Below are 24,919 nucleotides of genomic sequence, written 5' to 3'. Positions count from 1 at the left end.
CTGGTATTCTCTGCTTTGTGCTCAAATCCATCTGACGTCAGCAATATCAGTCCTTGTTCCACATCCTCGTCTGAATCTGGCCCGAAATTCTAGCAGTTCCCTGTTAATGTGCTGCTGCAGACATTGTTGGATGCTCTTCCGCATTAGTATTAGAGATGTAAGTAAAACAATAGTGACATATATCACCTCTAGCACTACTAGTGAAGTTCCAAACAATCAACGCAAAAACAAATGTTGGTGAGGGTGTGGAGAGCCGAGAGCCCGCATACTGCTGAGAGAACTGCAACTTTTTACAGCCACCACGAGTCCTTCAAAGTGGGAAGCTGAGAAGCGCCATCCCAGAAGCACGAGCAAGGCCGCCAGATGTGCAGGCAGCGGAGAAGGAAGAAGAGATGGACGCCCCAGACTCGGCCTCAAGAGTCTTCTGCAGCCGCGTCCTGAGCATGGTCAACACAGACGGCATCAACGCCATCATCCTGGCCCAGAAGAACATGCTGGACCGGTTTGAGAAGACCAAGGAGATGCTGCTGAACTGCCTGCAGCAGATGATGAACGAGCGCTTCCTGCATCACACGAGGACCCTGGTGGAGATGAAGCAGGACCTGGGCAGTATCTTCCGCAGGATACGGACCCTGAAAGGGAAGCTGGCTCCGCAGCACCCCGAAGCCTTCAGCCACATCCAGGAGTCAACCCTGCTTGAGAATGAACATGAGGACCCAATCCCACCCAGCACTACGACCACCATTGCTACCTCGGAGCAGAGCACAGGCTCCTGCGACACGAGCCCTAACCTCATCTCACTCCCCCTCAGCCCTGGCTTTGAGGACCTGTTCCAGGCCTGGCCCTGCTCACCCACCATCAGTGGGCACGGCCCATAGACAATGAGGAAGAGACACTGGGCGAGTAGCCCTGCTCCAGATTCCTGAGGCTCCCATCTGTCCTCAGGAGTTGCTGGGCATTGGCTTCTGAGGTTGTCTCCCGCCCACCCATCCTCTTCTTCTGCTGACATGACCCCCAGCCCACCAGTGTGGCCAACCCCGCTGGGGCCCTCAGAAGGGGTGCCAGGGATTGTGAGCTGCCCCAGACAACACTTAGAGACTAACAGAAATTGGAACCCCCTCCTGTAGGGAGAGAACATCAGCTGCCCCAGCCCACCTGACTCGTCTCCCTGTTCCTTTCCTGATGACAGTATCAAATATTTTCTCCAATCTGCATCTTGTGGGGGTAGGGCATGGAGACAGGTAGAAGGTTTGAGGTAGAGGCTGGCCACCCCAGAGGACCCCCAGTGGCCTCAGCAGGCCTCTCCCAGGGCCTCTAGGGGCAAGTTGGGCCACCTTGGAAAACAGAGTTTCATGGAATATTTTTGTACCCGATGTTTAGAGATGCTGTTGGGAAGTTATTAATAAAGTGACTCCGTTCTTACAAAAAATAAAAAAAGTGGGAAGCAGAAATACCATATGACCCAACAACCCCTCTATTTGGTAAGTATTCTAAAGAAATAAGAGTCACCACACAAGTTGATGTGTGAACATACGTGTTCATCGCAGGACTATTTACATTAGCAAAAATATAGGGGGAGAAACCCAACTTCCCATAAGTGTATTACACAGTGTAAAAGTATAATGAATCTTCAAAATCTCATAACATTGATGGACCTAGAGAACAATATGCTGAATGAAAATTTTTGAACCCAAAAGGACAAATGCCTTATAGGACCACTAATATGAAGAGTCAAGTAAAGGATTTCACTTGGCGAATATTATTTGATAGTTCCAGAGGTGGGAGGAAGGGAAGACACCAAGAGCAAATCACCCCCTGCAAGATCGACAAGTATTACATTGATTGAAAGAAAAGATTCATTTCAGGGGGAGTTCAGCACAAATGATCAGGGAAAAGTAAGGCACCGGGACAAGTGCATAGCTAAAGGCAACCGAGGTAAATGCTATTACATATATGATATTATAAGTACAGTAATAACAATATATTGTTAAGTAGATAAACACTCAAGATGAACACATATGGGGATATAATGGGACCACACCCATGAATCCATGGAGGTTTGACAGAGCATGTCTCTACATATATATTTATATGTGTTGATAATATATCCATGAATATAATAGATCAATGAGGGAGTAAAGTTATTTAAACATCCTAGGCATACATAACCAAAAACCTTGAGAAGAGGAGTCTTTGGGCCTGGGAGCTCAGAACCAATGTTGGGAGGCCTCGAGGTCAATCGACACACCACACACAGTGAAAAGTTCTATAGCTTACCTTGGTGTGTAGTGATTAGAGTCTCCAAAGCTTGTGAACAGCCATCTAAGATGCCAGATACGTCTCTTGTCCTGGAAGAGCGAAAGAAATCAGATACAGGAAAGCTTTTAGTTCAAACAACTAATGGACTGTTCAACCTTCAGTTTCTACCACTCAGAAACCAGAAGAACTAGATGGTGCACAGCTACTTCTAATTACTACTCTGAAAGGGTTCATAATAGAAGAACCTGGATCGAATAGAAGAAAAAAATATGAACTCCAAATCATTAAAAAACACAACAACAATCCAAAACAAGGCCACATATGCTTGTTAGATAGAGCCAGTTGGAATCCTGAGATTGTGATTCGCAGTCACCCTTCAAGACTGAAACTGAACTAGCCTGCATAGCCAGTCAGCCAAACAACAGGCAGGTTTACAAGGTGAACAATAGCATCTGGGAAGTACACATTCCTGAAAATAATTAATCATATGCAATCAGAAGGGGAACATTTGTTTTGTGTCAAAGTTCAGACGGTAGGAAGGGTTGGGAAAGAAGGCCAAATGGAAGCATGAAGCAGGGAGGATGTGGAATGAGTGCTATCATATTGTGGGGATTCCTATTAGTGGTATGACACAAAATGTGTAAAAATTGTTGCATGGAAAATTGATTTGCTCTGCAAACTTACACTGAAATCACAGTAAAGGGTTTTAAATAAGAAAATGAATCAAGGTATTTCATTTTCTCCTTGACTAATAATTTCCATTAACGCTTTAGTCAAAATATTAAGCTTTCTTTCTATTAATATGCAATAATTATAAGAGCTAGAAAACACCAAAAAGGTTACCCAAGCTGTCTGAGATTGTCCAAAAATGTAAACCTGAGTTAATGAAGTATAAGATTTTCTGCATGGGTTTTGTCTTTTCTCATTCTCCTTATTCACAGTTTTTAAAAAAAATTAATCATTTCTTGGGCTCCCTTATTCACAATTTGAGAGTGTGATCCAGTTGCTTTTAAAGGGTCTGCTGATCTGGTATAAGAGTACATCTTGGGCTACCATAGGAAAAAGAAGCACATCCAGGCTACATGAATCCCTACGTTATCAAGGCTTGCTCATAACAGGCTAAGAATAGAGTGTAACTCATTTTCAAGCCTTGGTGTTAGCTCTAGAGTGGTGACAACAGGGAAAATAAACAGTCAACAAAACGGTTATGACTCAGACATAGTACATAGCATGTTTATAGAAAGCAAAGTCTGGTTTGTTCTTTGTAAGCCACGTAGTTCCTCCCGAGTTTCGTTTGAAATGAATGCAAGCTTTGGGGGAGAAATGCATGAGGAAACGTGTAGAAGCAAACAGTAATTGTTGGTAGTGGTTGCAGTAGCAGTCATTTGGGGGGAAGTAATCATTACATCTGATTCAGAATCTATCTCCGATGATTTCCTAGTATTCCATAGGTGAGAACCAATTAAAACAAAGGTAAAAAGTAGATACCCAGATATTGTTTCTTTTATATTTCCTTTATATTACAATATATGTTGCTTTATTCTTCTTTTGATGATTTTATTTCTACATAAAAATTATAAACATTTTAATAGAATATTTTATAGCAAAATGGAAAATATGCATCTGAATACAGTTCCAACCTAAAGATGTGTCATGAATTCATAGTTCTGCAATTCTGCATGTCACTATTTTCATTATTAGGTTTTTATTCATTTTAATTGAATATTATTGAAAAATTTTTACAATGGAACTACTTAAAAGTCTGCTTCTATCTGAAAGTATTGATAGTGCACATTAGAATAAAGTACAGCTCTTCTATTTGTTCTTAAAATAAACCCCAACTTCATTATCTTTATATCTTAAGAAAATGACCTTGAGGTATTAAAGGGATAAGGTAATCATGTCCTTAAGCTAGAAGAGTCAGATTGATGCTGAACTTCTCATGACGGTGTCTACCACTGCACATTAGGATGCCATGCATGAAGCAAAGACATGTGAAAATAAATGTTCAGGTGCATAAGAACTCTGAGAACTAACATGATTTGCTTTAAGCATGATTTAAGGAGACAGTGCCACTCAAATCTCATTGCCATCAATTACATTTTGACACATATCATGACATTCTATGAGTTTCATAGAGCACCCACTTGTTGCTGATGGTCTACTTGCCTATGACTCTCTTAGATCCAATCCTTTGAAAATACTCTTTCTTTTGCCCAAAGTTGCTCCTCTCCCTTCCAAAGAAAGAAAAAGAGTGGCGGATCAAAGGCTGGGTTCTGCAGAGAAGCAAAACCAGTGATATTTATCTTTGTAGTTATATTTCTGTCTGTATAATCGCATTTACATTTACACCACAGAAATCACTCACAAAGGTGGTTAAGTTCCAAGACCGTGGGTCAGATATCAGAGTGCGGCTTCTCTTGACACAAGTAGCTATAGCTACTGATGAAACCACTATTAGGAGGCCAGATGACACCCTTCTAGCTGCAGAGGCAAATGGATCTATGGTTGCAGGTAAGATGGTAGGCAGTTAACTGCCAGGGTCAGCAGGGCATAGAGCAGGCTGCTAGCTCAAGTTCAAAGAACCAGAGGTTAACTAGCCAGATGCAGAACACAGAACCGGCAAAAAGCAAGCAAGCTTTCCCCCAACATCCTGTCCTTATATATTGGAAATAGGTCATTTTTTTTTTTAGGAAACATTATGGAGGACTACTATATGTTACCTGCCAAATCGCTGAGAATCATGAAGTCAATTTGGCACAAATTCTTAACCATCACAAAACTCACTGCCATTGAGTTAGATCTCAAAGGGAGCCATTATGACAGAGTAAAACTGACCCCGTGGGTTTCCAAGGCTGTAATTCTTTATGGAAAGCCTCATATCCCTCTTGAGGCGCTGTAGTGGTTTTGAACGGCTGACCTTGTGGTTAGCAGCCTAATGCGCAATCCAGTGTGCCACCAGGGTTCTCTTTAGCTGTCACAGGGGGTCGTGACACATGACCCATGGTATAAAGGGAAGGTGGGGGAGAAAGGGGAAACGAATCACAAGGATCAACATATAACCCCCCTCCCAGAGGGGCAAACAACAGAAAAGTGGGTGAAGGACGACAGAGGACAATAGAAAAGATAAAAATAATAATCTGTAACTTATCAAGGGTTCATGAGGGAGGGCAAGGGAAGAAGGAAGAAAATGAGGAGCTGATATCAAGGCCTCAAGTAGAAAGAAAATGCTTTGAAAACGATGATGGCAGTGTATGTACAAATGTACTTGACACAAAAAATGAATGTATGGATTGTGATAAGAGATGTAAGAGCCCCCAGTAAAAGTATTTAATAATAAAAAAGAAATAACAGTTATCTGAATAAAGAACACAGGAAGTTTAGGGAACTATACAGAGAGATACTTTGACATAGACTGAAATGCTTGGAAGCTTTGCTTTGTCTTGATTCTCTATTATAACAATGTTGCAGATGTTATTTCTTAATGTTCAGATTTTAAATAACAAAAGACATATGATATTACCTATTGGTTCAGTCATGAGGATTTTGGTCTTCTTGAGGTGTCATCCATACTGAAGGCTGCAATCTTTGATCTTCATCAGCCAGAACCTCAAGTCCTCCCACTTTCAGCAAGCAAGGCTGTGTCATCTGCAGATCTCAGGTTGTTAATAAATCTTCCTCCAATCCTGATGCTGTACTCTTCTTCATATACTTGAGGTCCTCTGATGCATTGCTCAGCATCAGATTTAATAAATATGGCGAGAAGATACAACCCTGAGGCATAATTTTCCCGATTTTAAACCACTTAATATTCCTTTGTTCTGTTTACACAAGATGATCCATGTACAAGTTTCCTCATGAGCAAAATGCAGTGTCCTTGAAGTCCCATTTTTCTCAAGTTGATCTACAGTCTATTAAAGTCCACAGAGTTGAATGCATTTGAATAGTCAGCAAAACACAAATAAACTTGTTTCTGGTATTCTCTGCTTGCAGTTATGATTCACCTGGCATCAGCAATGACATATCCTGTCCCACAGCCTCTTCTGAATGTGGCTTGAACTTCGGGCACTTCCCTGTCAGTGGACTACTGCACGCAGTTTTATGTGTAGGAGGTGATTTTTTTAATAGTAAAACTCTTTCTTCTGGTGCACTGGGGCTTCCAACCCGTCAAGTTAACAGCTGAACGCATTCACAATTGTCACCACCCAAGGCAATTCAGAGTCTCTGCTGACACACATTTTGATCTGGTTTTTGTTCTTGTCTTTGTAGCGACCTTTTATTTTCTTCACATCTGAAGTAAAAGAGCTGAACAGAAAACTTCCAAGGGCCGCTCTACACGTGTTACAACAAAATTGCGAAGATCTAGAGTGAGAGACCTAAAAGAGAAGAACATTGCCAACATATTTGAAATGCAAAGAATTCAAATAAAAGTCCAGCCTTGAGTTGAAATATTGAAAGATTCTATAAAAAATTGAATGATGCAGAAAGTATCCAAAGAAGATCGAAAGGATTCAAAGAGCCACTGTGTCCAAATGAACTAGTCCACATTCCACTGTTCCAGGAGGTAGCATGCGGGTAAGAACCAATGGTCCTGTAGGAAGAACTACAGCTGACTGAAAGCATTAGCCAAAAACAAGGCTCCAGGAAGTGATGGAATATCAATTGAAATGTTTGCACAAGTTGATGGGGCAATGAAGATACTCACTTGTCTATGCCAAGAAACTTGGAAAACAGTTACTTGGCCAACTGATTGGAAGAGTTCCGTATTTGTACCCATTCCACAGAAAGGTGACTCAACAAAAAGCTCAAAGGATAGAACAATAGCACTGACATCACAAGCAAGTAAAAGTTTGCTGAAGATCCTTCAACAACGATGCAGCAGTACATTGACAGGGAGCTTCCAGGCATTCAGACCAGATTCAGAAGAAGACATGAAACAAGGGATATCAATGCTGATGTCAGATGAATCTTGGTTGCAAGCAGAGATTACCAAACTGTTTACTTGTGTTTCATTGACTATTAAAGGCATTTGACTATATGGATTATAACAAACTATGGATAATATTGAGAAGAATGAGCATTCCAGAACACTTCACAGTGCTCGTAAAGAATCTGCGCATGCATCAGGAGGCAGTTGTGGAAGCAACAAGGAAATACTGCATGTTTTAAAATCAGGAAAAAATGTGCTCCAGAGTCGTATCCTCACATTATACTTATTAAATCTGATGCTGAGAAAATCATCCAAGAAGTGGAATTAGATCAAGAATAATGTGGCTTCAGAATTGGACAAAAGTTTATAAATAAACTTGATATGCACCTTCTTGCTGAAAGTGAGGGGGATTTGAAGCACTTGCTGATGAAGATCTAGGACTCTCTAGCCTTCAGTGTGGATTACAACTCAACCTGAAGAAAACCAGTATCCTCACAACTGGATCGATCGGCAAAACCATGATAAATGGAGAAAAGATTGAAGCTGTCAAGGATTTTGTGGTCCACAACCAATTTTTATAGACGCAGCAGTCAAGAAACCAAAAGACAAGTTCTATTAAGTAAATCTGCTGCATAAGACCTTTTTAGAGCGTTGCGAAGCAAGCCTGCCACTTTGAGGGCTATGGCCCATTTGACCCAAGCCATGGTGTTTCCAATCACCTCATGTGCACGAGAAAGTTGGACATCAGATATTTTCTTCATACTTAAAGAAAATTCAACGAATGTCTTAACTATGGTGTTGATAAAGAATAATGAAAGTACCATGCACTTCCGAACGGCCAGCTAGGTCTGTCTGGGAAGAAGTATAGCCAGAGTGCTACCTAAAGTTAAAGATGTCAAGACTTCATGTCATGTACTTGGATGCGCTGTCAGGAGAGACCAGTGCCTTAAGAAGGACAGCGTGTTGAATCAAGTGCGTAGGGGGAAGAGGCGGGCGTGAGAAAGAGGAAGGCGCTCGATGACATGGAGTGACACAGTGGCTGCAACAATGGGTTCAAACATAAGAACAATTTTGAGGATGCCATAGGACCAGGCAGTGTTTTGTTCTGGTGTCTGCAGGGGAGAGATGAGTCAGAAGTGACTCAACAGCACCTTGCAACAACACGCAGTGTCTCCGAATGCCCTGCGATCAGTCCTACGTTGGCGATCCAGTTCCAGACCCACATTTGTCCAGCATCCCTCCTTCCTTCTCTCTTCGCCTCTCGCCACCCCCTCAGCACTTCCACATTAATCAGACTGCTAAAAGGGCTAAAAAAAAATCAAAGATGCCACGTTGAAGACGTAGGTGTGCATGACTCGATCTTGGTATTATCAATGGCTTCATCTGCATGTGCAAGCTGGATAATGAAAAGGAAGGGATAAAGAAGAATTGAAGCCTGGGTTGATGGTGTTGACAAAGAATATTGCCTATGCATTGGATACCAGATGAAAAATAACATCTGTCCTGAGTAAAGCACAGTCAATGCTGCGGAGGGTGAAGTTGCATCCCATGTACATTCATGGTACGTGCTGTCGGGAGATACCAGACTCTGGAAAAGGACATCATGCTTGGTAAAGAGGGGGAGCTTTAATGAGATTAATTGACACAGTGGCTGCAACAATGATTGTGACGAAGGTGCAGGAGCAGGCAGTGTTTTGGTCTATCGTATGTATCTAGGGTTGCTATGAGTTGAAAGCAACTGGATGGTACTTAACAACAACAACAATATTACATTTTCTCAGTTCCTATTGAAATAAATCATCAATTGTGTCCAGCCTCATCTACTAGTCATTGTTCTGCAGAGGCCAGGATGTCATACAGTACAGGAAAAATAATTTGACTCTAATAGACTGTAAAGTTATCTTATTTTTTTATTATTTACAGTGTTGATATCAAGATTTGAAATGTGCATCCCTTCAGTGTCTCCCCTCTCCCCAATAGACTTAGTTTCTCTTTCTGTGATTCTTTCACTGATTTGACCAAATTACTTGGTTTGACATCACAGACCACAGTCAACGACCAAGTTCACCTAAGGGTCTCTTTGTGAAGGAACTAGAAGTTTATAGAGCACAGATAAATTCCAAGGTGAAAGTAGAGAGCTATAAACATTAGAATGATGCTAATGCATTTATTCATAAGGTGGCAAATATTAGTTAATTGAGATTTAATAATTCTGGTTTGGGGTTTGTGTGTTAATTCATGAAAATGTCTGTGGCATAATTCTCACTCAGACCCTGATACTATTTGTAAAAACTCAAGATCAACATTTTTAACAATTACTTAGCCTCACCTTGGATTCTATCACATACATTTTAGCAGAAACAAAATGAGATTATTTTCACTATATTTATAAACTATTATCAGGATCCATGGGGCAGACACCAGGATGCATGGTGGGTTAGGAACATTTGCCCTACGGATGCCCTAACTTTATAGGTAGATAAGGACATCCTCAATTTATAGGGACAAATACGAGAAGCTACTGTACTGGAATCTCTTGAAAATGTCCCTCCTTGTCTCAGCTTAGCACCAGAGTGTACGTAGGGCTGGTTTCCTACTGGAATGCCATGACACAGCAAGCGCGCTGCAATGCGATGTGATTTTAATGACACCGGTGTCACCCTATGATGCACCATAAAATGCCTTAATTGGACGTACGTACAAAGTTCATGGACTGAAAATATTGAAGAGATTTACTTCTATTTCTGTGAGAACATCTATTTATGAGAGCTGCTTTTTTCCTCCAATGTTTTTAATGTAGTGTAACTATCATAAAGTTAAAATTAATAATAATTGGTTGAATTTACTGAGTATTTTCTAGGAATGGTGCTATTGTTTACTGTTTTTTATGCCTCTTATCTCATTTGATCTCCCTCGCATCAGAAAAAGGAACCCAACTGTCGGTCCAGTGTAGGGGTAAGGCAGTGGGCTGCTAACCACAAGGTCAGCAGTTTGAAACCACCAGCCATTTTTCTGGACAAAGATGAAGCTTTTGATTTTGGTAAAGAGTAACCATCTCAGAAACTAACCGGAGTACTTCTTCCCTGCACTACAGGGTCGTTATGAATCAGAATGGATTCCAGGCAGTGAGTTTGGCTGTTCTTTTGTTGAGTAGTGTTAATAGACTAGGTGTTGCCCTGCATATCAGCAGGTTGGTGGTCCAAACTTTCTGCTACTCTGGGAGAAAGATGAGGCTGGTGCTCTTTTGTCTCAGAATGCCCAGATGGATCATCATCAGTGGGAATCGACTTTGTGGCAGGTTTGGTTACTTAAGTTAACATCAGAGAAGCATCTTATTTTTCACACGAGGGTCTAAGTCTTCTGAATATTAAGTAACAGATGTGATGGAATTTGTATATGAAAATACAAGTTGGTTTGAATCTAATGCTCAAAGTAAGTATCAAGATATGCACCACATCCCCATAATTGACGTCCTCTAAATTTCCAATTGAAGAAAAAGAAAGAAACCTGAACAGTTGCCATTGTAACAATCTCAGTTTTACTTCCAATAAAAAGGGAAACATTTTTTGATGACAGATATGACCACTTGTATTCATCTCAAAAAGAATAAAGAAGCGAGAAGTAATGGAAGAACAGAGCTAAAATACAGAAATGATGGAAGCAGGAAGGTGCAGCCCTGCCTGAGTGTTACATAAAATCCTGCACCTTCACATGTTGAAATTTGCTTGCAGGTCTCTGAATCTCTTTGAATCACAGCTGTCTCATCAGAAAGAGAGAGAGAAAGAGAGAGAGAGAGAGAGAGAGAGAGAGAGAGAGAGAGAGAGAGAGAGAGAGAGAGAGAGAGGATTCAGGCCTCTACAGCACCTGGGAATGTGCAGTGTCATCTGTCCAAACTTCATTTCCATCCACTGTCAAGGGGCCCCTGAGGGGCCTTTCCCTCCTTCCACAAAGCCTTCCAAGACACTCAAAGGCAATATTAAACCATGTCTTGGTTATGCGTGGAGCTGCTAATCACAAGATCAGCAGTTCCAACCCACCATCCACTCACTGGAAGAAAGATGAGGCTTTGTGCTCCTAAGATTTCTCAGCTCAGGCATCTTCTGTCGGCTTGCTCTGAGTCACATTCGACTCCTTAGCAATGGGTTTAGGTTTTCGTTTCCTTCTATCCCCTTGGCCTTGTGAACCATTCTTAGCCTCTGAAGTTTGAGAACTACTTGTCTGTGTATCTGCCCCATACCACACAGTGACTGTGAGTTCTTGGAGAATAGATACCTGGTCATAGTCATATAGGGGCAAGTTTAAAAATATGGCAATTAAAAACACAGAAATATTTTTCAAACAAAATTTTTAAACGACAAGTTATTGTTTCTTGATATCTACATTGATATACTTCCACACCAATAGGCCTGCTTCCACCTCCCTAACCCTTCAATGAAGACTTCTATGCTTTTCCATTTAATTCATGTCAAAATACATTTAGCATATTAAGACTCAAGTTGTGTTCCTTTTACATTTTTATTAAATTTGAGGAACAAAACCAAGTCTGAAGAGGCCAGATCAGGGAAGCAGGGTAAATGAGTAAGGCGCACCAACAAAGTGTACATAGGAGAGGCCTAGCAGGGTCCTTGTCCTGATAGCAAACAAGACAACACAACACAAAAGAATCTCTGGTGCAACTTTCCTAATCGTTTTCTCATAAATTTAGTTTCACTTTCCTGAAAACTTCTTCCTAATAAGCCCCTGGATTGTCTCACACACTTCGATAAAATCGATATAGGTGATTCCTTTGGATTTTCACCGAAAAAGCAGTTACCATCACATTCTCAGGTGACGTTTCTGCATTGGAGTTATCTGGCCCAGGTGATTCCATGGGATGTCCCTAGTTGGACATATTTTTGGTTTGGTTTTGTTGCGTTACCTTAAGGAGACTAAGACAAGTGCACAAGGGAGCTTCAAAAGTTTAAGGAAAATAGGATTAATGAACAATATAATTTCCCAAGAACTTTTTGAAGCCCCTGTGTAGCTGGGAAAATTGGCCTGTGGCTGCGATCCACTGATGGCAGAGACATGTTTAAACTCTCTTGGTTTGGAATAAACCTTCACATGAAATGGAACCCAAATAGCAAAACTTTTGGCTCACTCTCATATAGGCCCAACTCTTGTTCCTTGGGGGCGTGTGTGTATGTGTATGTGTAGCAAAACAAGTGGGTTATAAAAATGCACTTTTAACAAATGTAAGCAGGAGAGAAGGAGGGATTCATGTCTGTTTATCCCATCTTAGTAAATGCATGTTATGATTTAGCCTAATCACTGTGCTGTGCTATTAAAAAAATAATTTGCCTTACAAAAGTTTTCCAGAAATAGGACAGATGCGCTGTGACCAACTTTCTGTGAAAGGTAGTTTTGCTGAAGCCACCAAGGAAGAGAGAGAACAGTATTTTCCCCTTCTTTTTTATGTCAAGTAAAAACCCAGTTCTGGAGTTACTACATCCGAAACAAAACAAAGGAAATAAAAAACCCACCTTATTGCCGTTGAGTTGATTCTGACTCATAACAACGCTGTAGAACAGGGGTTTTTGAGAATAATTCTTTTTCATCAGGAGCAGGTGGTGGTTTTGAACTGTTGATCTTGGACATCACAGCCAAATGCGATGCCACTATGCCACTATGCTGTTAACCTGAACATGGGACTCCTTCATGGTAGCATATTAGTATTTGAGTGGTATGTGAGAGGATTGGACAGTGGGTCTCTCAAAGCCTCAAACACAAAGACCGGTGTTTAGGGTTCATTGCAACCCAGTGGGGTTTGTAATGATGACAAGTAGACAAATGAAAGAAAGCTGCTTAATTTGATGAGCCTTGGTTGTGCAGTAGTGATGTTAATCACAAGGTCAGCTGTTCAAAACCACCAGCTGCTACTCATGAGAATGACAGGGCTCAGCGTCTTGGAAACCCAGGCAGTTCTACCCCTGTCCTGCCCTGTCGCTGTAATGGATCTATGGTTGTTAATGTCTGGTTTTGTCAAGGTTAAATAAGTCCTCGTGGCACTGTCAAGTAAGCAATGAACTGCTAAAGGCAGTGTTGGCGGTAGTTCACACCCACTAGTGACTGCTCAGAAGAAAGGAAAATGAGGCAGTTTTCCTAAATATTTGCAAAGCCTCCATCACAGTGAATTTTTGTCTTTGGTTCCTTAGGTAAAACCATTGATCTACCCAGGGGTCCTCTTTGCAAATGTCAGTTTATTCCTGAATTCTTTTTATCAGTGTTAACAGGGCAAGTTTGGGGGTAACTTGAACTTGACACTGTGGGTTCGGGGATTCCGTTGTTTCAAACCCACTTGTTCTGGGAGAGCCCCTGTGGACTCCATGGCAGTGGGTTTGGGTTCTCTGCCCTTTCCAGCTGTGTACCATGGCAAACCTTTAAGGAAACAACCAAGCTGTCACATCTTTCTCCCACTGAGAGCCTGGGTGGGTTTCAACAGAGCGCTTTGGACACCAACAACACACCCCCCTCACCCCCCTCGCCCCCCTCACCCCCACCCCCGAGATTGAGCAGGGCTATTGCTTGAAGTGGAGCAGGTTGAAATTTTTAGCGCATAAAGAGTCCATGGCCAGTGAATATTCATTATCTTGATGCGGTCCCCACACCAACCAAGAAATGGGAAAGTGAGATGGTTTGAACTTCTGGGGAAGGCACCCTGATGGAGATACAGGCCTATCCCAAAGGAAGCCTTGTCTCCATCAGAGGCTTCCCTGGTCCTCTGATGCACTTGCCTGTGTTAAAGACTAAAGATGGCGCCTTCGTCTTAAACTCCCTTACATCTCAGTAGGGACCCTGTTCCTCTTAGTCGCTGACCTTTGCCATTTTAAGAGCAGAGGGTCTTCATTCTGGATTCAGTAGTTCCTCTCAGTTACCTTGCTCTTGGTCACTCCCTTCCAGTCCACCCCTCCCCTCCCTCCTCTGGTTTTGAACCACTCACTGTTCCCTTGTCCCTGTGTTGGGCCAGGAGGAAAGCGAAAGGAAATAGAGGAAAGGAGTAGGAGGCAAAGTGCATACAGAGAAGCCTAAATACAGACATGTACATATGTAAATATATTTATGATTATGGGGGCAATAGATTTATATGCATATATTTATAGGTTCAGTTGTAGGGTAGCAGATGGACATTGGGCCTCCTCATGCATAATCCCCCAATACAATAGCACCTCGCCCTGCTAAACAGCCATTGCAGGATACCCATCCTCCTGACATGATCACTGAAGACAGACGTGTGTGTAAGCAAATGTGGTGAAGAAAGCTGATGGTGCCCGGCTATCAAAAGATATAGCATCTGGGGTCTTAAAGGCTTGAAGGCAAATAAGCGGCCATCTAGCTCAGAAGCAACAAAGCCCACAGAGAAGAAGCACACGGCCTAAGAGAATACAAGGTGTTGAATGGACCATGTAGCAGATACAAAGGAACAAAAACAATCATTGTGTGATCACCTTCCTCACATAATGGCTGAAGACAAAAGTGTGCATAAGCAAGTGTGGTGAAGAAGGCTGATGGTACCCGGCTACTGAGAGATATAGGTCTGGGGACTTAAAGGCTTGAAAGCAAACAAGCGGCCATCTAGCCCAGAAGCAACCGAGCCCACACGGAAGCAGCACACCAACATAGGTGACCGTGAAGGACAGAGGAGACCAGGTCTCCAACAACAAAGGTAGGGTGGTGGTGAGAATCACATCACCGTGAAAGAGGGGGAGTGCATGATGGGGACCCAATGCCCACCTGTAGACAGCTGGACACCCCTTCCAGAGGGGTAGTGAGGAAGAGATGGGCCACTCAGGGTTCAGTGTAGCAACAATGAAACTCAAAACCTTCCTCTAGTTCCTGAATGCTTCCTCTCTTCCCAATCATCATGACCCCAATTCTACCTTGCCTTGCGGACCTGGTTATACCAGAGGATGTACAGCGGTGCAGTGGGGATCTGGAGGCACAGGGAATCTAGGACAGACGAACCCCTCAACACCAGCGGTGGGAGTGGCGACACCAGGAGGGAAGGGCATGTAGAAAGGGAGAACCGATCGATCCGAGATCTATGTGTAACCTCCTCTCTGGGAGATGGGCAATGGGGAGGCGGGTGAGGGGAGACGCCGGGGAGTGTAAGATAAGATATAATAATTATTTATAGACTATCAAGGGACCAGGGGTGGGATCTGGGAGGGAGGAGGATAGGGGGGGAAAGGGAAACCGAGCTGATTCCAGGAACCCAAGTGGAAGGTGAATTATGAGAATGACGAGTGCAACGAATGTGTAAGGGTGCTTTGCTCAATTGATGTATGTACAGATTGTGATAAGAGCCTTATTATCCCCAATAAAAAATATTTTTTAAAAAAAGAGCAGAGGGTCCTCAGGCGCAGTGGTTCTCAATCTCCCTCAGGCAGCGACCCTTTCATACATTTCCTCCTGTGGTGGTGACCCCCAACCTTAATGTTATTTTCATGGCTGCTTCTTCACTGTCATTTTGCTCCGGTTATGAATCGGGCGACCCCTGTGAAAGGGTCCTTCAATCCCCCAGGTTGAGGACCTATGATTAGAGAAGGGGACTTTTGACAGTCAGATACAGGCTTCTTGTGGATGGGGGAGTGGCGGGTCAGCACTGTGGTGACATTTCCATTTCCTGCCAGCGGCGATCCGCACGCGATTTGCGGAACTGGGGATCCCGTGTGAATGGCGGGGAAAGGCCACCTCTCGGGGTGCGGCCGGCCTCCCCCCCCCCCACGCGTGACGTCAGGCCCGGCCCCCGGCCCCGCCCCGGGGGAGCCGCGCGTCTATAAAGCCGCAGGTGCGGGCGCGCCCGGGAATGAAGGCTCGCCCGCCCGCTGCCCGCACCCCGTGGGAACCCGGAGTTCGCCTGGCGCCGCGTAGGTGCCCCGCCACCGGCCGAGCTCGCTGTGCCTGGGAGCCCGCCGCACACGCCCGGTCTCCTTCCTCTCCCTCCTCCTCCTCCTAGCGGGGGTCGGCGTGGCCCCGGACTGAGAAGCAGCCGCTCCAGGGGACCCATGAGAAGCTCGGGGCTGCCGCCGGCGCCCTTGGTGCTGTCGCTGTTGATCTTCAGCACAGGTGAGAACCGCCCGGTCCGAAGCTGTCCTGGGCTGGCCAGGGCCATTGACGCTGGACTTTGGCACTTTGGCTTGTGGAAAAAGAGTCCTGTGGGCCCCCACCTCTTTCCTGGGCAAGATGATCTCTCAGCCCCTCGCTCCTCAGGTGTCCTCTTCGGGAAGCCTGGAAGTGTCTGTGGAAGTGTCTGTTGGGTCCCAGGACAGATCTAGGGAGCCAGACCTTAGAGATCTTGCAATTCAAGCCTTTTCTTTTATGAATCAGGGTGAACTGATTCCCGCAGGTCTCCCTGGGCGTGGAGGAGTCAGGTGCTAGACCCAGAGGGCGGCTGCCTGCCTAAATGTTCCATCTCTGCCTGGGACTTTAGTTTCACCTTCCGCAGGTGGCCGGCCTCCGGTGTCACAGAAAGAAGTGAGAAGCGCCACTTTGAGGTTGATTCATTGAACACTAAAAGACAGCTTCGCGGTGGCTTAGACAGTGAGCTGCTAACTGAAAGGCTGGCATTTCAACCCCACCAGCTGCTCTGCCGGAGCCTTGTCTCCCAGCAACAAAGTACCCTAGAAGGTGGCATCTCCAGCAGTCCGGTGGATTCTTTTGATAAAAGATAAAGCCCCAAATGTAACCTACTATGCAGTTTCTACTCTCTATAAAAACAGTAGTGAGACTAGTTATCTATTTGCTATTTATATTCCTTTTGCTTTTCATAGACATAATCTCTGAAAAATAGGAGGCTGTGTAAAGAAAATCTGATATATCCAGAACCTGCCTTTTAAAATGGGACAGAGCAATAATCGGGCCAAGACAAATGTGTCTGGAATGTGAAGAGGGAGAAAATATATAGGAGTTCATAGGCATCATCTGCTAAATAGCGACCTTTAATGACTTTTCTTATTTGGCCGCATTATTTTTTAATGTGAAAATTAATGTAGACGTTCTCTGGAAACGGAACCCCTGATAAAAAATGCGCTGTACTTGGAAGCTGTGTGTGCTTGTTGGCAAAAAATGCTAAGTGGCTTTCCTAAGTGACTCCATCCCAAACACCAGCCCATGTGCAATAACTACTTCAATATCAGAAGATAAACATTTCTCCTACACACGGTGGCTGGTGAGAACGGCATCCTGCTTCACACTCTCACTTCCGCTCTCATTCCTCCTCCCTTAGGGCATTATGCTGCTGAATCAGACCTCACAGACACCTACTCTGAGCTACGGGAACCCTTTTCTGGGGACCGGAGTACAGGTGGCTTTCAGGTGACGGTGCCCTCAAGAAGTGAGACGCCCGTTGGCAGCGAGATTTCCCCAGTGAGTGAAATGCCTGCCAGTGGGGAGCCCTCCTCAGAGACTGACTATGACTATTCCGAAGAGTATGATGATAATGAACCACAACTACCTGGCTACGTGGTGGATGATTCCATCAGAGGTGAGTAAGGCATGAAGTCAGATAGGAGTATGCACGGGTCAAAACTCTGTCGAAGAAAAGCCACACCAGGATTTCCAGAGGGCTTTCTTGTATCTATCTGTCCCTGTTCCATTCATTTCCTGTTGGGTAAGCTGCAGACTAGAATGGACAGAGCTGGACGTGGACACATGTCATATTTCCTCAGTTCACTAAATGTTTGTTCATGAGTCTAATCTTCACAACTCCGTTAAGGAGTAGGAATGATTGTCCTCATTGGACCGGTAAGAATACTGCAGTTTAAAAGAGATTGTGTTTTGCCCAAGGTCCTACAGTTAGCAAGCAGTTGAGGCAACCTAGGAACTACATTTAGCTTGATTCCAGACAGGTAGTTTGGTTCCTGCCCTACCACGTGACCTGGATTTAGAGCCATATAGGCATCAGCCACTCCTATCTACTTTGTGTGTTCGCTTTTGTCCTAGGTCCCTGGCCACCAGATAATTTCATCTTTGAACAAATAAGGGGGGAAAAATAAAGTAATGGGCCTAGAGAAATTGAACATTAGCTACTGAGTATTAAGAAACAGGTGGCAATGTTGAAAATAATGATAATAATAAGAAATTAGCCTTAGCAGATTAGACTAGCGCAGTCTGCATGGTTAACACCACACTTTAACCACAAGCACCATCTGTCAATCATATGACCGTGACCACGTTTCCTCGCCAGTTGTTGTTAATGGATCTTTGGAAGAGGATTTGCTTAAAATTTGGGTATTCCACTGAGTCTTATTCATTATCATCGTATGACTTTGGAATTGGAGGGTACAAAAGGCCATAAATACAACAGATCGAAATATCCCCTCTGGAGGCAGGGACTGAGTGGCCTAAGAGCGCCTATAGCTTCTGACTCCTGTCCCTGTGCCTGGATTCCAGCCTCGGGGGAGGGAGGATAGGAATCACCAAGGACCAATGGCTGGAGAAAATATCAGGTGGAAAAGGCTTTGGTGAGCCCTCCACCTCATTTCGTCCCTCCATGTGCTGTTCTTGTGAGGAGGTGAAGCAGAGTCCCATGGCTCTTATTTTTAAAGGGGTGGGAGGGATATCCATAAACTGTCCCCTTAGAACAGTTTCACGTTGTCACAAAGGACTTGTGGACTGGCCAAAAAAAGCGTCAGCGATGGAAATGGCAACTGCGCAACACCGCAGTGTCTCATGAAATAGAGCGGACATGTCAGGCACACTCGTTCGACACGCTGTGAATGTCCATGAGACTGATGTCCATTGTAATACATAGCCTAGTGACTACGTCTGCCATTCCTAATCTGCTTGACAAAGCACATGAGGTTCATTTGAAGTGCTTCTGTTAAGAGAAATTCAGTCCAGCTGGTGGGTCACTTTTATCATTACAGGAAAGTTTCAGTACAAAAACCACATAAACATCTCTTGCATGTTCCTAATTTTAGTTTTATTAACACTAATATAACATGCTAAAATCTTCGTAGCATTGATATGTCATCTTCTTGATCTGATGGGTTCTATCTTTGATTTTATTGACTCATCATTATATTTCTAATGCTGACTGCTTAATGGGTGCTGGATGACTGTCAGGACTGATCTCACTGGTATTTTTTCTCCTCTTTGGCCTCTGCCTGCTAAATAGTTCCTCATATAAATTCATCCAGGAATTAGTGTAGGAAATGTGCAAAGTCCTTCTTCCCTTTCTGTAAATGGATAAATTATACCTTGTGTAATTGTAATACTAGGCAAAGGATTCTGGGTATCATTACTGTGGATTAATTAAGATGAATTTCTGGAAAAACGAGTATTTGAGGACTCCTGTATCCAAATAGATTGAACACAGAAATGAGTCTCACAAAAGGCATCAATCCATTATAATTCATTGTGCTCTGGGAGCTGGAGAAAGTCGGCTCACTCTAAAGAATAATTCCTGGTTTCCCAAATCCCCTTTGGGTAACCAGTGCCAGCCAACAAACTATTTCAGGGCAAGCGTAGATATTCATATCTTTTTTCTGAGGTGTTCCTGGGTTTATTTGAAATACCAACCTTTCTGCTGGCTGCTCAAGTCAGAAATAAAGCAAACCCACTGCCATTTGAATTCAATTCATAGCAACCGTTATGGGTGTCGGAGACCACAGACTGTTACAGGAGCAGAGAGGGAGCAGAGAGGCTCATCTTGCTTCTTCAGAGCAGCTGATGGGTTTGAACCACAGCCTTGCAGTTAGCAGTCTGCTCCCTAACCCACAGCGCTACAAAGACCCTTGTTCATTTCCAATTACGAAAGCGGAGATAAGGCTGACATGCTAAATAAAATCTACAAACATGCCTCAAGCCTCATTTCAATCAATGGCATGGAACTTTGCTTAGGGAAAGCATTGCATAGCGGAGAATTAATAGGCTTCGAGAGGCCAGCCCTGCAATTTTCCAGTTGCTTGTCTTGGGGCAAGTTACTTCTCTTCACTGAACTGGTCTCTTCAGCTCCATCACATGGCTATAAAACTGCGATTTGGGTTAATCACATTGACGCTTATTGCCAAGAACTTGCTGTGTATTACAATTGTAGAAAGGTTTAAAGTATTTAAAGGATTTTCTTAGACACATACGTCCCGTTATCATTAATAAAAATAAAAATCATAGTAGTTCTAATAATGCAATCACACTCAGAAATATACTTCTAGTCTCGGAAAGTAATCACAGGGGCTCAGACTTTTAAATGGCACACCAGACTGATGTGTGCTTTGGCCACTTATTGTGTACGCAAGCATGGTGTTAAATAGGGGACAAAATGGGATCTCACTGCCCTGACTTCTTTTTCCCGTGTTTCCAAAATGATATTCAAGATGAAGACTGTTGCTAATAAATTTTATTTTGTTTCTTTTTTTTTAGTGGAACAAGTAATTAAACCCCCCAGAAACAAAACAGAAAGTGGAAAGACATCAAACAAACCAAAAAGAAAGAAAAAGGGTGGCAAAAATGGAAAAAACAAAAAGAACAGGAAGAAGAAAACTCCGTGTGATGCAGAATTCCAAAATTTCTGCATTCATGGAAAATGCATATACATAGAGAACCTGTCAGTGGTAACATGCATGTAAGTTTTCCTGAATTAAAGAAATCTTTTTAGCTTCTAACACTATGTCTGAGATTATTAGCTTCAGACATGACTGTTTTCTCAATATATAAAACAAGAGTCAGCAAAATTTTTTGGAAGACCAGATAGTAAATATTTCAGGCTTCATGGACCAAGATGATTTATATACCTTTATAGCTACATGGAACATAACAGTTTTAAGTATAGCATTCATTCTTAAGCTTGTAGGTTGTGAACAAGAAAACAAGGGCCCTGGAAAACAATGTATGGTGCCCTCTTGTCCCCCCCAAGGAAAAAAATCAAAACAAAACAAAATACCACCCCAAACTAAGCATGACACTCAATGTGTATGAAACTCTTTAAAAAGGGACCTAAGGTACTTTTCATATAATCTTCCATGTTGTTCTAGCAGAAACACTGCAGGCATATTAAATGGTAGTGGAATTTATTAAGTGCATATTAAAACCCTGAACTCCTCAGGTGGTCATGAAAAAGAGCAAGAAGAGTGACAAGGTGGGTCTTCCTGGAATATCACACCCAAACTACTCTCAACTTGTTCTTACACTAATAGATATTTGGCTATAATGCATTCTGTGACTCTGGATTTCACAATACAGATATAGGGCATGCTCTGCTTTTAAAAAAATATTAGAATTAGATAGCTGCTTATAACTTGGAAGGCGTTTGGTGATTATCATTTTTAAATGTGGCTTCTTTGCAGCTGTCATCAGGATTACTTTGGTGAACGATGTGGTGAAAAGTCTATGAAGACGCAAAAGGTGATCGGTGGCGATTTGTCAAAAATCGCTTTAGCAGCAGTGGTTGCCTTTGTCTTTGCTATGAGCCTCGCGCCTGTTGTCATTGTAATCACAGCCCAGTAAGTATGGGGGTATCTTGAAATTCCTCTTGAGATAATTCCAGGTTAATATTTCCCAGTATTTCCATCATCCTCTGCTATCAAGTTCCTGGTGAAATAGTCTATTGGTGGCACTTGGTCTTTGGTTTATAGGTGAGAGGGCATCAAAAAGTCCATGGATTACATGACTAGTCACCCTTCAGGTCTAGAACTTAACTCACCCTCATGTTAAAATGATCAATCAAGTACAAGAGGGCACCTTTTCCCTAAGGACCGAAGGCCGGGAAAGAAGGGAAAGAAACCTCAAACACAGGAAAGAAATAGGGGATTGACATGGGCCACTTGAAATAAAATGTATATAAATTGTTATAGGTGAAAGTGATGACTGGCTTTGTAGACTTCTAATTCATGACAGAGAGTTTAAAAACAGTTTGTGCAACATTTCCATTATCATTTGAATCTATTTTACATGAATCTTTTTGATGACCGCTCCCATACGCATTTCATTGACAAAGATCACAAAATAGAGTCAAGATATATAGTGATATTTTGGTCACCATTGGAATTGAATATGTAAAATCCTTTTTCAGAAGCCCTAGAATTATTTTTAAGTTAAATGAACATTTTGTTTCCTACAGTTTAAGTTCCCACTCATGGTTACTTCCAAATGTCAGGAAGTATTGGCAACTTCTGTGAAGACCTTTACGTTTAAAATCTTCTAGTCACTGTATACCTTTATGACAAGCTGTCCGAGATAACTGCTTTGGTACTAAAGGGGAAAAAAACCCCAATAGCCAGGAGAATTTATACCTCCTGTTCAGATCAGAATGCAAACCCCCAAATTAGGAGTTTTATGGAATGTTGCTGATTTGCTTAGAGCTTATATTGTGTACTACTTTCAAGTACAGGCAGTATGGGAACTGAATTAAAAAATCAAAACCGAAAAACCCCTACCCAACAAACCTTTCCTTTACCTGGCACAGTGCTGGGAACAGGGACAATTCCAGTACTGCTCCACTCTAGCTGTGCCGTGCCTGTGCTCATGATGTCACAGGTCGCCTCCTTGACTTGAGGAACAAGACATTCTACCACCAGACTCTTTGGCACTGAGGAGGCGGTCAAATGCCCTTGTCTGTTAAAGAGGAGTCACTGAGGAAGGGAGGCTGGGGAGGTTTGAATGGTTCTGTGATGACTCATTCATTATTCCAGCTTGGGAAAAGCTTGGACTCATTCTTCTAATTTTAGGTCTTAGCAAATTACTTCAACAACTGGATTGTGCACGCTCCTATCATTTAGGAACCCATCTTCTGCCATATTGTATTATTCACTATTCGTGTGCAGAGTAGAAAACAATGAAACGATATATGAAAAAATACAACTCTCTTATCATGTACATAAAGTCTGCTGTTTGCTGTATATTTATCTTGTGCTCTATAGAATTTATTCCAGGATTTTAGTGCTTCAAGCCATCTAAGCAGATGGGTTCAGGCCATGTAAGCAGATGGGTTTAGGAAAGGTACACACAGTTAGTCCATTGTTATTAGTACAGAAGGGTTGAGGGGGAGAAAAGTGTCAGTTAGGGAAAGTGTTTTGCAGCTATCACTATTTAAAGTTGAAATCATTAGAGTGGAAAATTTTAATATTACTTTGCAAAGCTTGGGACAATTTTGTCATGGTGGCATTTAAAAAATCATGTCTCCTTGTATTTGAAATACACTAACATGCATTAAAATCCAAACCATAATTGCTGTTTTTGTTGTAGTTGAAGTGAGCATTTTCCCCCAAAACATTACAACAAACGATAGAGTATTTTTTATTTAAATACAGTATTTAGAAGATGGATTCAATGTAGACTAAGTAAAATTATAACTGCTTGCACAGTACCAAGAAGATTTTAAGCCACTGTGCTTTTTGATAGAAAGCAACACTAAGTGAAACTAGAAGGAAACATTTATAATCTTTAGAATTCAGTAAAATCCAATTTGCTTTGTAAGCCTCTTAAAAAAAATCCAACTAAGTTCGTTTTTGCAAGCTTGGATTTTTCACCAGGTAGAACTATACAGATAGAGCTATACTGCTCCTTCCTCCATCCATGCGCGGAACCCTGCTGATTTCTACAGAAAAAGATATGTTGATGTGTTCCATTCCTTTTAAAACTTACATCCCAGTATTTGATCAAATCGAAGTCCTCTAGACATATGGAAGTTGCCATAAACACCTCTAAAATACGCTGATATTTTATAACTAAGTGATAACTTTTTCTTTAAAGGATTCGAAAACGATATTTCAGTACCTGTGATGAAGAAACAGAAGAAAGAAAGAAACTTCGGCAAGAAAATAATGCTCATACCATTGTATAAGGGAAGATAACATTACAGGTTAGACTTTTAAAGAGCTCTCCTGAGACGATATCCTATCATTTTGGACAGTATAGCACCTATTATCCAGAAAAATGAGGAAAGTAGGTGTTCTTAATTAAGGCTGTACTGTAAACAGTGGTTACATTAAAATGTTTATCTTTGGGCATGAGATAGCACTTCATCCTAAGAATCGACCATGCGCTCCGTCAGGAATATAAGGGATTTAAAGATGAAGAGGAAGCAGCAGATCTGATACTCTAGAGAGCTGAGAGTCTAGCAGATGGGGAAATAAGATGGAAGAGCCCAGAATGCCAAAGAGAGCAAGGTCACTGTCTTGGGGTGGAGCCAATGGGGTAAGAAGACTTTCTAGTGGAAGCCTGAGAAAACCCCGCCGGCTGCTTTCAGGAACACGGGTGCAGTTCGATCTTGCAATTGTGATGAAATAATGTTATGAGAGAGAATTGATCCTGTAGGAATTGCCGTAAGGGGCCCAGGTCGAACAGATTTCCAGGGAAATCGATGCTCAGGGGAAGCTGCGCTCCCTGCTGTGGAGGAAGGCCACATTCCGGGGTGACCATTTAGACAGAACAGCAATCTCAGAGAGACCAAGAAGAAAGAGATGGGGAAACAGGTTTGCAAAAGAGTGGCAAGCATAACTGGTCTCTTAAAAAGTAGATGGAAAAATGGAATTAGTGAAAAGAACGTGGAATCTTTTCACGTGCTTTTGGGAACGCCTTTGCCTTTGGTCAAGAGCAGCAGGTGCTGATGGTGTCACTAGAATGCAAGACATATGAAGAGGATACTTCTTTGAATGCATGCGTGTAGAGCTAAGGATGGAAGCTCCCAGAATAATGAGACCAGGAGGTCCAGGACATGCTTAAGTCAGGCAGAAGGGGGAGCTCTTATTTCCT

The 24,919-nt window shown here is 42.6% G+C and overlaps 1 protein-coding gene and 1 pseudogene across 1 annotated transcript; both read left to right on the top strand.

The window, feature by feature from the left end:
• Positions 1-392: 392 nt before the first annotated feature.
• LOC142443611 (kxDL motif-containing protein 1 pseudogene) lies at positions 393-878 on the top strand (annotated as a pseudogene).
• Positions 879-16,233: 15,355 nt separating this feature from the next.
• Positions 16,234-24,008, top strand: AREG (amphiregulin). The gene is made up of 5 exons (XM_075543555.1): positions 16,234-16,294; positions 17,454-17,711; positions 20,591-20,792; positions 21,514-21,669; positions 23,918-24,008. The coding sequence occupies exons 1-5, from the start codon at positions 16,234-16,236 to the stop codon at positions 24,006-24,008; spliced, it is 768 nt and encodes a 255-aa protein (XP_075399670.1).
• The last annotated feature ends 911 nt before the right edge of the window (positions 24,009-24,919 follow it).

Source organism: Tenrec ecaudatus, chromosome 3 (genome assembly GCF_050624435.1).
Source record: "Tenrec ecaudatus isolate mTenEca1 chromosome 3, mTenEca1.hap1, whole genome shotgun sequence".
Lineage (NCBI taxonomy): Eukaryota > Metazoa > Chordata > Mammalia > Afrosoricida > Tenrecidae > Tenrec > Tenrec ecaudatus.
The sequence above is the reverse complement of the archived record's forward strand: the minus strand, read 5'-3'. Positions and strand labels throughout refer to the sequence as shown.